The sequence below is a fragment of the Mucor velutinosus genome (genome assembly GCF_035048745.1).
Source record: "Mucor velutinosus strain NIH1002 chromosome Unknown tig00001540, whole genome shotgun sequence".
Lineage (NCBI taxonomy): Eukaryota > Fungi > Mucoromycota > Mucoromycetes > Mucorales > Mucoraceae > Mucor > Mucor velutinosus.
The window spans coordinates 938,359-953,677 of NW_027041893.1; the positions used below are offsets into that span (position 1 = coordinate 938,359).

General features: G+C 38.6%; 5 protein-coding genes across 5 annotated transcripts; 2 read left to right on the top strand and 3 right to left on the bottom strand.

Annotated features, from left to right (window-relative positions):
• Positions 1–6,033: 6,033 nt before the first annotated feature.
• Positions 6,034–6,881, top strand: ATC70_004406 (uncharacterized protein; the record flags this gene model as incomplete). Its single annotated transcript, XM_064823709.1, has 2 exons — positions 6,034–6,350; positions 6,404–6,881. The coding sequence occupies 2 exons, from the start codon at positions 6,034–6,036 to the stop codon at positions 6,879–6,881; spliced, it is 795 nt and encodes a 264-aa protein (XP_064688534.1).
• A 22-nt stretch (positions 6,882–6,903) lies between these two features.
• Positions 6,904–7,883, bottom strand: ATC70_004407 (PPM-type phosphatase domain-containing protein; the record flags this gene model as incomplete). Its single annotated transcript, XM_064823710.1, has 4 exons — positions 6,904–7,122; positions 7,183–7,448; positions 7,505–7,614; positions 7,672–7,883. 4 exons carry the CDS (start codon positions 7,881–7,883, stop codon positions 6,904–6,906), a joined length of 807 nt encoding a protein of 268 aa, XP_064688535.1.
• Positions 7,884–10,170: 2,287 nt separating this feature from the next.
• Positions 10,171–10,640, bottom strand: ATC70_004408 (uncharacterized protein; the record flags this gene model as incomplete). Its single annotated transcript, XM_064823711.1, has 2 exons — positions 10,171–10,236; positions 10,290–10,640. The coding sequence occupies 2 exons, from the start codon at positions 10,638–10,640 to the stop codon at positions 10,171–10,173; spliced, it is 417 nt and encodes a 138-aa protein (XP_064688536.1).
• Positions 10,641–11,766: 1,126 nt separating this feature from the next.
• Positions 11,767–13,125, top strand: ATC70_004409 (uncharacterized protein; the record flags this gene model as incomplete). The annotated part of the gene is made up of 6 exons (XM_064823712.1): positions 11,767–11,909; positions 11,962–12,014; positions 12,130–12,540; positions 12,593–12,635; positions 12,770–12,831; positions 12,890–13,125. 6 exons carry the CDS (start codon positions 11,767–11,769, stop codon positions 13,123–13,125), a joined length of 948 nt encoding a protein of 315 aa, XP_064688537.1.
• A 448-nt stretch (positions 13,126–13,573) lies between these two features.
• MCA1_2 (Ca(2+)-dependent cysteine protease) lies at positions 13,574–14,826 on the bottom strand (the record flags this gene model as incomplete). Its single annotated transcript, XM_064823713.1, has 7 exons — positions 13,574–13,688; positions 13,756–14,009; positions 14,077–14,160; positions 14,222–14,343; positions 14,409–14,568; positions 14,643–14,746; positions 14,814–14,826. The coding sequence occupies 7 exons, from the start codon at positions 14,824–14,826 to the stop codon at positions 13,574–13,576; spliced, it is 852 nt and encodes a 283-aa protein (XP_064688538.1).
• Between the last annotated feature and the right edge of the window lie 493 nt (positions 14,827–15,319).

Below are 15,319 nucleotides of genomic sequence, written 5' to 3' on the forward strand. Positions count from 1 at the left end.
AGCAGCAGCAATACCAGCAGCAACAGCAACACCAGCAGGGTAGAAAACCCGAAGAACGAGTGACACCAGAGACCAGACAAAGACTAACAAAGCAACTGCCAGAGATGAAGACCAAAGAAGCAGTTACCAGACATAATAGACCATAGAAGCAAACAGCAGAGATAGCAAAGAAATAATGGTAGCAGCGCCCACGGCAAACAGGTAAGAAAAAAATCGAACCCTAATAAACAAATTCGATTAGTGCTTGTTCTACGTCTTTCTGTGCTCGTTGTCGAACGGTACCTGCTATATTCCACTTAAAAGAAGCAGTATCAAGTGCTTTTAACAGTACAAGACCGCGTTATCAGAAGCTAGAGTGTTACTTTCAATCAAAAGGGTTCCAAAACCAATGTGGTTTGATATTAAACGCGTTTTGCAAAAAGGGTAAGAAAAAAGGAGGATATGGAAAAATGAGAGAGCGCCCTATTCGACGTCACAGCCAGTAGATTTGGTCCCAGTATTCTGCCGTCGTGGTAGCCGTAACTGCTGCAGTTTAATTTGCAATTGTGCAGTGGGTAATTTCGCCTTCAAACTTGACTTGATTTGACATCCTTTGAACGTTTTTGCCAATTTAACTATGAAACCTATCGTTGTCACATCCAACGTTATAATACATCTTTAGAGAACTGAAAAAGCCGCATCGAATGGTGCTGATTACATGCAGCTTTTAGACCGAAAATAATGAGCATTTTTCAAAAATATGAAAACAGGTTTTCTGTGAATATGTCAAAATCTAGCATATAAAAGTCTCATATAAACAGCTTCTAGTGTTGTGTTGCATCTTTACTATCAATTTGATTCGATATATATTATAGAAAAAGCCGTCATTTTTTGGGTAAAAAACGCGATCGTTCGATTTTCAAGAATTTTTCCTTACTAGTGCACATGAAAATCATGAGGATTTTCATGAATTTGCAACGACCTAAAACATTTTGAAATAAAGCATCAGTAAGTAAAGCGTGGGCAAGGAGAAACGTTTGGCCCTATTCCGAGCTTCTACAACGCTTTGTAGCATGAGTTATTCGTGCTTCAAAATGTCTAAATTTGGAGAGAATTTGGCCAAAAATAAGGCGTAGTATGTTGTGTTGCCAAGGGAGTCAGTAAATCACGGTTCTATCTGATGATCCCAATGTTCTGCATTGTACGAAAATCAATATCTAAGTGATAAACGCTTTTATTCTACTTCTGAGAAGGCTCAGGTCTCCCTTTTGGAAATGCGCGACTACAGTAATTTCATATCTAGAGCGTCAACGATATTATGCAAATTTGAGTCTGATAGCTTGCTCAGATTGAACGAAATGTTTATCATCTTAGCAGTATAATGAAATAGCTACCCAAACGCAACTTGATTAAAAACCAAAATTCATCAATTAGCACTCATTCATATTCATGCTATTTGATTCTATTAATAAAGCGCTCAAACGTACATCAACAATCATTTAAACATACTAAAATAAAGATGCACGCTTATCTCACACATCGTGTGAATGAACCACTCCTGATCACAGTGTATTCAATCACACCCCATGATGGTCGTAATAAGTGATTGTTGTGCCAGAAGGGCTACAACTGTCTATAAAGATTAAGGTATTCTTGATGGGTAGATATGTCTGTGTTGTGCAACAACATGGACAAGCTATGATAAGTAAAGTGCATCTCAGCTATCTAAATACTGAGGTTCACTAGATGTGATAAGCGTTGTACAAGATAAATTGCTACTTTGGCATTCAGAAGTTAGTATAAATAGAATAACTCTTGTCTTCTTCATCAATAAATCTTTAGTTTTTGTGTCTGATCTTATTCAAATAAGTCTTTTCTTGTTTTTATAATATCGAACTTTTTTTATAAGCTACAAATAATAATCCTTTTATTCTTTGTGCTTAACACATTGATAACAGTAACGTATTTCAGCCTCAGCCTTTTATTAGCATTTTTTCCTTTTTCCTTTTTTCGTTTATATATATATATATATATATATATTATATCTTGCAAGCTTTCTACTCATGAAATAACGCTACCTTTGTAAATAGAATTGAAGTATAATTGATAGCTGCGCAATAGACGTAAGATACAATGTTAACGCGTTTTATACTGTGGTTATACCTGGGATAACTCTACTAGGGATCTATTTCTGATCTTTTGCTGTGCACTGGCTGCACACTTGGTGGTGGCTGCTTTGATGGTATATCATTGCTTCGGTGGTTTTTCTCTGCTGTTTGCTTATCCTGCGGTCTGTTGTCTTTGATGTATGCTGGTTCACTGGTCTATCTCTGGTCGTGATTCTGTGGTAAGAAGTGGTAAGTATCTTTTTTTTTTCTTGTGGTCGCAATGATATAAAACTTCTTTGAACGTTTGTACTATTGCTTCCTTTCCCGCGATAATGTATTCCTGCTGTTTGCTTTATTGCCTTTTCTTTCTTTTTTGTTGGCTGTGATATGATCAGCTCAACAAATACTACTTGCAATGTTGTTGCTTCGTATTTACGAACAACATGCATGACACACTGCTATATAATTGTATTACTCTTGTGGTACTTTGTTATGTAACCGTGGATTGTTGTTTGTGTTGCCTCTGTCGCTTCACATGAAAACAACATTGGTTTTCATGTTGTATTACACACTTATACTGCTGCTACCGTTGCTCCTGCAATTGTGCACGTTTGTGTTGTTTTACATCATTAGACTGTTATCATGCACATCGCTCATATATATATTTTTGTTGCAATAACAAGAATATAATAACGTGAACATTTTTAATGTTTTATTCATAACATACTTTCCTTTGACTCACTTCGTGTGAGCATTCTTTTTTTCTTTTGCCTACATATACTACTGTACTCCTATAGTAATTATTATGTTCGCTTCTTTTATTATTATGTTTCTTTCGAAGCATACCTCTTTTCGTTGTGTGGATGTGCCTATCCCTGAAGCTCAACAAGACTTTATCCGAGGCTAGGAGGTAGATAGGCCGCCTCCACTTGGTTATCGCTACTTACTTTAGTGATGATTGAGGGTCTCAATGCCTGAATTTAAAGCTAGGTGGTGTAAGTAAGGCATGCTCTAGCACCTGGGGGAAGTTTGATGACAGCGCACACTGCTATATTTGATATACCTAGCGGCGCTTAAAATTTTGCCTCACATCAAAATAGGGGGAAACCCTCGCAATTTTTTTTAGGTTAGCGGAGTTTTCAAGCAATCTGATTGGCTAAGAGGTTGAAGCAACGAAGGTCTACAACTAGTTGATTTCCTATTGATTTGTCATTTAAAACTGTTCCGTTTTAGAAATAAAAGGGTATCTAAACAGTTACAATTTGAATTCTTTTATATATTCTAAAGCAAGACAAGGTGCAACCATTTGATCTAGCATCCATTAAATGCTTTTATATGAGGGATGTCTCTTAAATTTATTATATGGTAAAAAAAAAGAAAAAAAAATTGTATAATAGTAGGTACTACACAGCTGTATACTAGGCACAGGATTCTCCCAGCAATATCAAATGTCCCGCCAAACATGCGTTGTTTATCATTGATTTCCTACAAGCTTCAGTTTCGTGGGTTGCTATCTTTTACCTCATATCAAGGATTTTGGATGTACAATAGTATTTCCGGCTTCGAGATTTGGGCCATTCAAATTCAAGTTTTGAAATACTGGTACTAGAGCTTTAAAAGTAGCATGATGCTATAGCGAAATGTTGCGAGAAAAACGACAGTGTAATTGGATTTCAGGTTGGATGGGCTGTTGTTGCTGATGACTGATGAGAAATTGGCGATTTTCTAAATAAGCCAATGTTAAACCATGACCTTCATTCATACATAAGCAAAATGCTAGAGTTGCATTCATCATTAAAACGTTGGCATAGGAAATGATCATGACAGAACGGAGGCTGCTTTGTGTTTCTGAGATGCTCATGAAACATTCATTACTGAATTGACCCATTGGTTATCTTTAAATTGCGAATCATCTTCCAGACATCAATGTGAAATATCTCTTCTACAAAAAGACACGAAACAAACAGCCCAGCTCAGTATTGTTAGACTTGGAGGCTACTAACCTATGAATTACAAGTGATTACGAGTGTAAGAACGATGGATGCGATATTGGGAAACGTTATATTCAAAACCGTTTGGTGATATCTTGTTGCTTCATTATTGTGGTTTGGCAAAGGCTTTAAGCTACGCTGTGTATTTTACCAAGAACGGGGAGCAGCTTTTTTCACGCCCTATGTAGCGGTAGATGCTAAAAAGGACTTCTTGTCAGGAAGATTATAAGCCCATTTTGAGGGGTTGCTAAACATATAAGGGGAATATCATCAATCGCTCTATTGGTTGTTGTTAAATAATCAAGTGAGGAAAGTGTAAATTAAACCAACAATATAAAAAGACTAGTGTTTCGACGCTATAAACCGTACAGCTGCCAACTACTACTCACCCAGGCTTCTCTATTGATTAAATTTTGATCCTCTGTATTTGCTCTACAAAATGAGGTCTTGTTTTGGCACCTACAATGATGTTTCCTTTCCAAAACCGGGTTTTCAACGCTCAAATTGAAGCATACAGCGGCAAACCATGCTCTTTTTAGCAAGACGACTGAAATATCTATGCGGTGCCTAAGTCTATGAAATGAATTTAGGAAATGATATGGCTAATAGCAACGCGCAAAACGAGTTTTATATACGCCACTACTGTTGCGAAAATTAGTCTTGAGCCAATTTGGCAGGGGCTGACCTATTGGGGATGCTGTAAATTTATGAAAACTTATGCTAAGGCCTCAAACGATACGTATTGTATGTTTTGGGTATATGCAATGAATACTGTCACAGGGTAAGCTGGTACAGATTTAGTGCATGCTTTCTTTTGAAACCTACAAAATATGTGACAAAACGAGCCTATTTAGACACAAATTGTAAATAGACTATCAAGAGTAGTACCATTCGATGCGCATTTTAGTTCTGTACAAACTTGCTATAGGCCGGAAGTAACTGTTTTTATGAAGTATGGTATCTTGAAAAAACAAAAAGTTAATTTTTAGTGAGTATGGTATCGTAAAAGGTAAGGATTGATATTAATGAAAATAGAGCTGGAGGCAGAACCTAGGGTAGCCATCCAAAACCGATTTTAATTGCGTTTGTTTTGTTTGCCTTTTACAAAGAGCTTGCGTAGAGATAATTAGTCAACAAGGACCCTTTTGTATTCTATACCATATAAGTGTATATGTTTTCTAAATAGCCGCATGAGCGTACGCGCACAAGCTTTTGTAAATGGGAAATCCTGGAAGAAATTCCATAGTTATGTTGCAGTATTGCCAATTCAAGAAAAGGGATTCAATGTTCAGGACTTTATTCATACTATACAAGTATTCAAAAGGATATGTCAACAAAAAAGAACGACTATCATTCGGTCTTGATAACAATATTCTGGGCGCCCTTGATTTCTTCGACCTTCTTAAACCAGATGTAAATGCGTTTTTCAAGACGATATAGACATAAAGCATCGTGGAATCGTCAGATTTCAAGTGCCATATCAGTTTTCAGGTAATGGTGGCTGGCAATTAAAAAGGTAAAGCTTAGTATATGCTAGTAGGATATAGGATAGATAATTGCCAGAGACACATGAGGTTCGCTCATCATACTTGAATCTTGAATCAAGTGTTATCCACTGAACCTGAAATTCGAGGCATTGGGGTCGGTCTTCCTAATTCCCAAAGCCAATAAAAAATTTGTTGAGATGAATATACAAACTTGTGGATATATCAAAATTTTTAAGCTATTTTCAACCATCACACAATAAAATCAAGACAGAATGACTGAGAAGAAGACTACGCCATTAGAGATCCTTGAGAGCAAGAAGAGAATCAATGTCTGTGCTCCCATGGTTCGATACAGCAAACTTGCATTTAGAGAATTAGTGAGAAAGCAAGTATAAGCATTGCAGAAAATATCAATTTAATTAAACAAAGCTTGCAAATAGGTACAACACAGATATTGTTTATACACCCATGATATTAGCCGACGTTTTCAAGAACTCAGAGTTTGCTCGATCCTCAGATTTCACGACAAACAGCCTGGATGATCCTGTAGTAGTTCAGTTTGCAGCACACAATGGCGCCGATTTAGCAGATGCCGCAGAGCTTGTATCCCCTTACGCTGGAGGCATTGATATCAACTGTGGATGTCCTCAGAAATGGGCTTATCAAGAAAAGATTGGTGCTTATTTGATGCAAGACCCTGAGAATGTCAGAGACATGATTCGCACAGTGAAAGGGCGAGTGAATATACCCTGTAGTATCAAGATCAGAGTGCATGATGACCTCAAGTAAGTTGCTGTTAATCAGATACCACTGATGTGGCCCTAATGAATTGATCCAGGACCACATACGAATTTGTTAAGCGAGCTGAATCAGTCGGTGTCGATTTCTTGACAGTGCATGGACGTACTAGACTTCAGAAATCAACAGAGCCTGTCAACTTTGAAGGAATCAAGCTTGTCAAGGAGTCGATCAATGTACCTGTGATTGCCAATGGCAGTATTTTCTCATTGAAAGATGCGGATGAAATGTACGAAAAGACAGGCGTGGATGGTGTCATGTCTGCTAGAGGTCTGCTGCAGAATCCAGCCTTGTTTGCAGGACATGAATACACACCTTGGGAGTGCATTGAAGATTATGTCAAACTAGCCATTGGATACGGGACAAACTCTTTTATTTTCCATCACCATTTGATGTTTATGTTTGAGGATATCATGAGCAATGCAGAGCGCAAGACATTCAACACACTGTCCAGCATTCCGGCTATTTTAGATCATTTGGAGGATTACTGGGGATTGGATGTGACAAAGCTTGTTTAAATCGTATTATATATGTACATTCCTATTTATTAGACTCTACTTTTTCAGTTACTTTATCGCAAATCTGTTGGAAAACAGGGAATAAATTTGACTTTTCAAACATTTTGACGTATGACCCACTGCCCTCTGTTTCCACCATGCTGGTAAATCCAGGATCAATAGGCACTCTGCCAAAGAAATCGATATCGTAGTCCTTTGCCATGGATTCACCACCGCCAGAAGAGAAAATATTGGTGCATTCCTGCAAATCATCATCATCATCAGTCTCTTACTGGTGAGTTTCCCAGCTTAGTCTACTTACCGCACAGTGAGGACACACAAATCCACTCATATTCTCCACAACACCCAAGATTGGCAACTTCACCTTTTTACAAAATGAGACTTCTTTACGTACATCAGCAATGGCAACACCTTGAGGCGTAGTGACAATGACAGCGCCGTCAGGGTTAAATTCCTTTAGATATTCTACAATGCCAATGTGTTCATCTGAAGTGCCTGGTGGTGTATCAATCAACAAATAATCCAATTCTCCCCAATATACGTCTTGTAAGAACTGTTTGATCATGGCTGTCGTTTGTATTAGTCATCCATATGTGCCCCATCATTGCCCATCTGTCTCTTACCATTTTTTTTAGGGCCTCTCCAAACGACAGAGTCATTCTTGTTTGTCAATAAAAATCCAATGGACATACATGACAAGCGTTGGTTTTCATCAGCATACACAGGCACCCAACTAGTTGGACCAGTGTTAGATCACTGCTTCAATACGCACATTGATTGAAAGACTTACCCTTGAGAAGCTTGGTGTACTTTCTTGCCGTCTAATCCCAACATGCGAGGAATACTGGGCCCCGTCAGATCGATATCGAGCACACCTACCTTTTTGCCTTGGTGGACGAGGCCAAGCGCAAGCTGTGTAGTGACAGAAGATTTGCCTACACCTCCTTTGCCAGAGAGCACTAGAACAATGTTCTTTATTCCAGAGAGATTGATGTCAGTCATATCTTTTTTTTTTGATTATTAATTCAAGCAAGAAGAAAGATGGTTCTAAAAAGCAAATCGCAAATGGACTCTTTTTATAATTTTAACGTCCCGCCTATCCATCAGCAATTAGATCAAGCGGGATCATTAGCCACAGTAGGCTATAAAGTAAGGTCATCTTACCTCTATATGATTAGGTACTTCAAACCTTTGATAAATTTTGAAAACCTTCATACAAGCCACTCAATTAGATCCCTTAACAATCCTTGTCGACGAAAAAGATGTGAAGCGCTCATTGCTGATCAACATCTTGAAAAAGGGTCGCTCAAGACGCCTACAAAAACTTGATGCCTATCTCAAAAGTATACTGTTGGGTTTGTCAGATACACACCAGGATTCTCACAATTTTTCAAAAAAGCTCATCAATATGGTAAGCGATATGTGGTTGCATTGCATACGTCAAATTTTGTTGAAACTACATGGTTTATAACCATCGTTTGTGTTAAAGAAGTCTGCATCTTTGATATTTTACTCACTGCGGTAGTAGAAGCCCATTTACAACTTGTTCTAAAATATTGCAATAACGTCTTTATCACTTCAACTGTTTAGCATACCTATAGTAAATATAACCTCCAGTGTTTTCTCTAGCGAAACCTTATCATTATTGTATCATATTATAATAAACGTTCAGTCCCTAGACACTTTATAACCCTAGTATGAAACCTGAGTTTCTAGGCATCTGTCAGGCCTGGCTCATCTATGATTAATGATTTTACAATCAATCAACAAAAACCACTGTTATTTCTACCGTCTTTTCTCTGCTCAATGCTGTTAACGTTTTCTTCAAACGATGACCCGAAGCCTCAGAGATTTCCCTACTTACTACAGACATGCTATGCAGCCCATGGATCGTCAATGTCCAGACTAACGTTACTAAATATAGAATAAAAGAAAATAACATGATGAACGATACTGCTATGACTTACCACTTACTTTCCATACGCTTCAAGGGCATCTATTGCTGCATTGCCTTATAAAAAGGACATTGAGCTTGCCAGCCAGCTCAAGCAGCCAAAATTAATTCAAACCCAAAATTATATTCTGTTTTAGATTGGCCAAATCTTGATGATTTTCGACTCGATTGAACTATTTCTGTTGATTCGACTATGTAAAATATGATGATCATCCGATGCTTCTTTAAGCTTTCTTGGAGTGCTTTTCAAGGCGCATCCAATGGCACCAAGTAACGTAGATATTCTGAATAAACTTATTGAGCAATTTATGAAAATATGAAAAGAAGTTTTTGGCCAAAAAGTCGAGATTTTACATATCAAAGTCCCAAAAAGATGTTTTTAGGGGTTGTGTTAGATCGATAGAAACATTTTGATTCAATACATACCATACTAAAAGCCTTCATTATTAAAATCAAAAACGCGATCGTTTGATTTTCGATGAAAACCATGAGGGGTACTTCATGCTTTTTGGTCGAATTTTGGCCATATTTTTTTGGTCCCTAAAAAGCTGAGCAAAGGTATCAGAAAGTAACTGCCAGACAAGAGCAATTGTTTGGTGCTATTCTGACCATCTAAAACGGTCTTGAACGCAAGAAATCACGGCTCAAATGCACTCAGGCTTTGTTGTATCAGGGAGACTACGGACTGAAAAGAGGAAATACCAGTATGCTGCTTGCCCGTGTTCAAAGTGGCTACGAGTATATGGATGTAGAGCATCACATAAGAATCAGATCAACAGATAATACGAATGGTTTTGTGTAAGTAGAAGGTCAATATGAAAGTAGTAGTATTTTGATAAGATATACAAGGGAAATCGGTAGCGCGAGCTGCCGCTGTGCAGGTTGGTTTTCACCGAAGCGAAGCCAAGGTAAAGAACCATTCGAAGCATAAACTTTTATATGATTATTGATTATATATCAATCAATAACCAAGGTTCTTCTAACATTTTAACTATATAAATTTTGCGATATTAGCCAAAGGTTCGTTAGCATAAAAAGATGTAAGCATTAAATGGAAGGCTTATATGGAAGCACTGGTTGCCGCATGTACAGAGGAAGGCACTGCATTGATGGTGAACATTGGCCTTTGTATCTGTTTGGCAAAAGCCTTACTCGGCACCTATACAACATGATTCCCCTTCCATCTTTTTTCATATAGATGTGTATAGTTCCTATCAATCTATTTCGCCAACTTGCGTTAGATAATTATCTCAAGTTAGATGCGACTTGAGCACTCTATCTTTACATTGCTCAAATAAAACTCTTTTATTGTATGAAGCTGTAAGCCCTTTTCTGTCAACGAGCTACTGTGTTGTTGCAGGTATCAGTCAAATTAGGGTTATCTCTTTTATGCAGTAGACCCTATTTTATACATTCAGTCTACTAAATACCAGGATAACATTTGAAATTCTTACCTCCAGTTGATCAGAATCAACAAAACTAGGCACTACAGTCTCTGTTGGAGTTGCCACTTTAGCAATCGATCTCTGCCCTTCTTCAAATGTAGCGCCCAAATCCCTTAAAGCAGCCATTCTTTCAGCACCAGTTGGCATAGGTGAGATGTCACCCAAGAATTCTTCCTCCAGTGGATGTGCATTGTTGTGCTTTTGTATCTGGTTTGATTGACGTCTCTCCAACAACGAAGGAGGCTTTACTGGGCTTGTTCCACCATCGCTGCTGTGATTACTCTGACTCTTTTCAAGGCCTAATGCGTGTTGCTTTTGAATGTCTCTTAAATCGCCTGATGATGGTTGCTGTCTGTCCATTTGATAATAATGATTAGTTGTATAAAAGGGGACTTTTTCGTGCAATTTAAAAAGCTATCATATAATGCTAAAATGTATTAAAATACGTCATTGTAGCCATGATCTCATGAATGATGATTCACCGCGAAAACAAGCTGTTACAATTGGCTGATTGCCTAGCATGAAGGTTGCTTCTTTGACAGGTTCCTGACACATTCAGCATAAAAATCGGCGAGGAAACTTTCATTTGATCAAATGGCGATATGAAAGATTAAAAAGTAATGTTCTCACATATAAAGAGTTGAAACGGCAAATGTACCAAAGTAAGGTGGTATTACGATCAAGGACATATCGCATGTAATCCGCTTGACAAAGGTTAACGCTATTATAATATACTCAATCTGAATTGCGTTTACTTGCGCGTATAAAGTGGACGGCACTTAGCCGTCGTCGTTAGTGTTGATTAGCCTACCAACAGTTGACATTTTTACACAAACATTATTTGATGCAAGTATTTATATAAGATGAAGAAAAGGTAGATGCATATAGCTATCAAATAAAATGATCTGCTTTTCAAGGGCATTAGTAGTATATGAAAAAGAAAGCTCAATCTATTGCTAATGTTTGCATCTCGCATTATTTGGCTTGTTGTCCTACCAGCATATGAATAGCGCGCCATCACTGTTTGTTACCTCAATCAGAAAAACATACGGCTTTTTATTGCTATTTATATAGACAAGAAGTTGTTGTATGTATACTATATAAGATAAGACATGAACCCCTTTACATCTACTGCAGGCAATATTACAATGCAAGCTTCATTTAGATAGCCCATTTGCTTTGCAGATATCACTTCTCTTTCAATTTTGTTCATTTCAAATTATGGAGTTTGCTACACATTTTCTTGAATCAATCAAGCCTCCACATTTCGAAATAAAGCAAGCTTTGCGTGTTATCAGTATAGCTGATGCAACTGCTGTTCTCTATCAATCCTACCGGCGTATGATTGGGAAGAACACAAAAAAAATCCGGCCACTGCGAGATTCCTATTGCGACCTCTTGCTATCCTTACCTGAGTCATACTTTCACGCTAGGAAGAATACCATCAGATACAATACGACAATGGCACAAAGAGTGTGGCCCCGTCATGAAAATCAAGCTGTACAAACGCGTCTGGATCACCATAGCTGACCCAGCTCTAGCACACAAGGTTCTCACCACGCATGGAGCACAAGCATCCTACAGACCGCACATGAACTTTTCCTATAGGCTGTTTAGTGGAGGAGGAAAGTAAGTGTCCAAGATTAAAATGCACAAGCTTTGAAATTAAGCTTTTCTATAGTAATATAGGATTCGGACAACCAGGCGAGATTTGGAATAGAAACAGAGCTGCAGGTAATGCTGCTGTTGACTGAATTCTCTCAATAAGATAAACTCGGCGTGCATATAAAGCTGCCTCCATCTTTCAACCCAAACAAGTTAAAAAAATACATACCATTCATCAAACAAGGAGGTGCTGATTTGGTGCAGAGATTATTGGACTATGCTGAGCGCGATGGCACTGTGGATCCCCTCAACCATCTAAAACTCAACTACTTGAACTGTATTTTCGGTAAATGTTTTGGTAGAACCTTCAAAAGCATCGAAGACGAAGAGTTTCTAGTGATTACAGGCATGGTGGAGGATACCATGAAATTTTTGGCCGTGGAAGCAGATCTCACCAACTACTTTCCCTTCCTTGAAAGCTTTGATTTTTTGAATGGCGGCATTGTCAACAAGATGCGAGAGCTCATGAACAAGCGACATCCTCTTTTCATGCAGTATGTTAAGGAAATAGAATCAAAAGAGGGACATAACTTTGTCAAGGCGTTAAATGAAGGCGAATTTAACTTTAGCGACGACGACAAAGTCTTATTCCTGTGTAAGTGAAACATGGGTACAGCGAGCGTAACAAACTAACGTAGAACGTATAGTTGAAATGGTTGTAGCAGGCTCTGACAACCTTGCAATCACAACGTATTGGTTGATTGCCATTATCCTGAGGTTCAAAGTAAAATACATCAAGAGCTTGATCTATTTGTATCTACCCATGGCCGGCTCCCTGAGTTGCACGAACGAGCAAATATACCTTACTTCTTTGCAACTATTAGGGAGGTGATGCGATGGAGATCAGCTACATTCTTTGGTATCAGCCACAGTGTGATTGAAGACTGTAATGTAAGATCGTGTACTCAAAAGGGCAAGAAAAGCTAATTGCTTGTATATTGTAGTGGTTGTGGATGGCTATCTGTTCCCCAAGGATTCCATCATCAATGTTACTATGATAAGTGTGCATATGGACTCTCATTTTTACAAGAACCCCGAGGAGTTCAGTCCAGAGAGATATCTGCCAAATGTCAAATCGCTACATGCTGCAGCAAGTGGCAAGTTTGAAGAGCGTGATACCTTTGTATTTGGATTTGGAAGAAGACTCTGTCCCCGGCATACATTTAATAAGTGCTATTAGACGCACAACAATGCTTTTCTAATTTTCTTGTGTATATACCCTTAAGGCTGAAGCAGAGTTATTCTACACAATTACTCAAATGCTAGCAAGCTGTCTGTTTGAACCTACATCAAAACTGCTAGACCTAAACACCTTTCGATATCCTGGTGTCAATGTCTTACCAATGCCTTATCCAGTCAAGATTACCAAACGCGCTAATTCCGTGGTTCGAGATTCACATCATTCAGTACAAAAAATGAATAAAGTTACAATAGTGCTTTTTATTTATATGGTGCATTATTTGTTTACAAAAGAAAAGATGCAAAGAAGGGGAAAAAAAGGACTTAGATTAGTATTTGACAATATCCTTCCTTTCTTTGATCGTTTCTTTTTCAAATGTGTGAATGTATATATGATTTTTCTCTTTTTAGTTGTTCTGATGATTAGATTTCATTTAACAATAAATAATTTAGTTCTCCAAGGTGAAAGAGAGACCGAGCTTGTGTGCGTTTTCGTTAAGACGAGTAGTATCAACGGAAGCACCGAGGTTGACCTTGACACCAGGACGGAGAGCTTGGGTGTAACTATGAAAAATTTACCAATGAGACACACTGTAAAAAATCACGCTACAAAATGCATATCTCAACTTACGCAAGACCGAGGACACCAGCGTTGGAGATCTTGGCCTTAACAAAGGCAGTAGCATCCAACTTGAGCTTGGCACCAACTTCGAGGGCAACAGCGTTGGAACCCTTGGAGTCCCAAGAAGCCTTACCGGAAGCCTCGAGGTCACTGTTGACACGGTGGTAGTAAGAAGCAGCATAGTTGCTCAAGTTGTTGGTGGCGTGAACAGCAACACCATATTCAGCAGCGGTATAACCGACAGCAGCGTTGTAACGACCAATCTAAAAATGGCGAAATTTAAGAATTGACAAGGCTCTCTTTCCTATTTGCAAATTACACTATACATACCTTGCCATCCAAAACATTGTAGGCGACTTCAGCACCAACGAGGAAACCTTGTTGACCGAAAACAGAGTTGACACTGAAGTTGGTCTATTCAAAATAGGCATTTGCTCAGAATCCATCTACTCGACACATAACCAAAAGAACTTACCTTGAAGACATCAAGAGTAGCAACGGTGTGGACATTGGGCTTCTTGTAGGTAGCGTTGATCTTGGCAGCCTTCTCGTTGACAGAGGGAAGGAGGGAGGTCAAGAGTTCGAGCTTAAGACCCTCTAACAACGCGAGACTGAGGTTAGCATCTGAGATCAGCAACGTGCGCATTTCAATTCAAACTTACTGGCGAGGTTGTTCTCGAGTTCGATCTTTCCGTTAAGGTGGTTGGAGGTAGTCCAAGCTTCAGTGAAAGTAAGACCGTTCTTCTTGTCAGCGTACTTGGTTTCAAGATCACCAACAATGATACCAGTCTTGTTATCACGTTGACCGTTAACCTTGAAGGTCTGTTTATCCAATGATTCATATTAGACATTTTCTGATGCATAACGAAACCACATCCCAATGTCAATCTACTTACAACACCGTTAGGAGCAGTGGTCTTGACTTCGAGCTTGACACCACCAACGGGGTAGTCCTTGGACAAAAGGTCCTTGGCGGACTTGCCAATATCATTGAAAGCAACTATACAAAAGATTGGGGTTGAGTAACAGAAACATAGGTACCGTAAATTAGAGACAAAAAGACATACCAGGAACAGACATCTATATAAACCGAGAAAACGAGTCAATTTCGAGTACTTGTAGGTTATGCAAAATAACAAGTTTCTTTACCTTTAGAAAATATAACTACTTATAAGGTGAATAGGAAAGAAAAAGAAAAGAAACGTTTGCAATTTAGTGGGAGAGATGTAATAGGGTTCACAACACAAGCCCTCATTGCGGTTGTTTAATCGAGCAAGGGTAGCAAGATTCACAGAAATCAACTGGGGTCCGCTTAAATGTTTGTCTGCTATACCCCCTCCCCACACATGTCCATTGGCACCATGTCATACTACCGTCAGTTATTGATATTCAGTTTCCATCGCATTCCATGGCAGACAGCTATATAGATCTCTGAAAGGCTTTTGGCCTATTGCAATGACCATAGATCAAGAGAGTATCAACTATGTGGATCCAATGTGAGATGATGCATATGTATACAATAGAATCATACATATTGCCTGTGGTGTTACCAGAAATGGTGGGAAAATGTGGA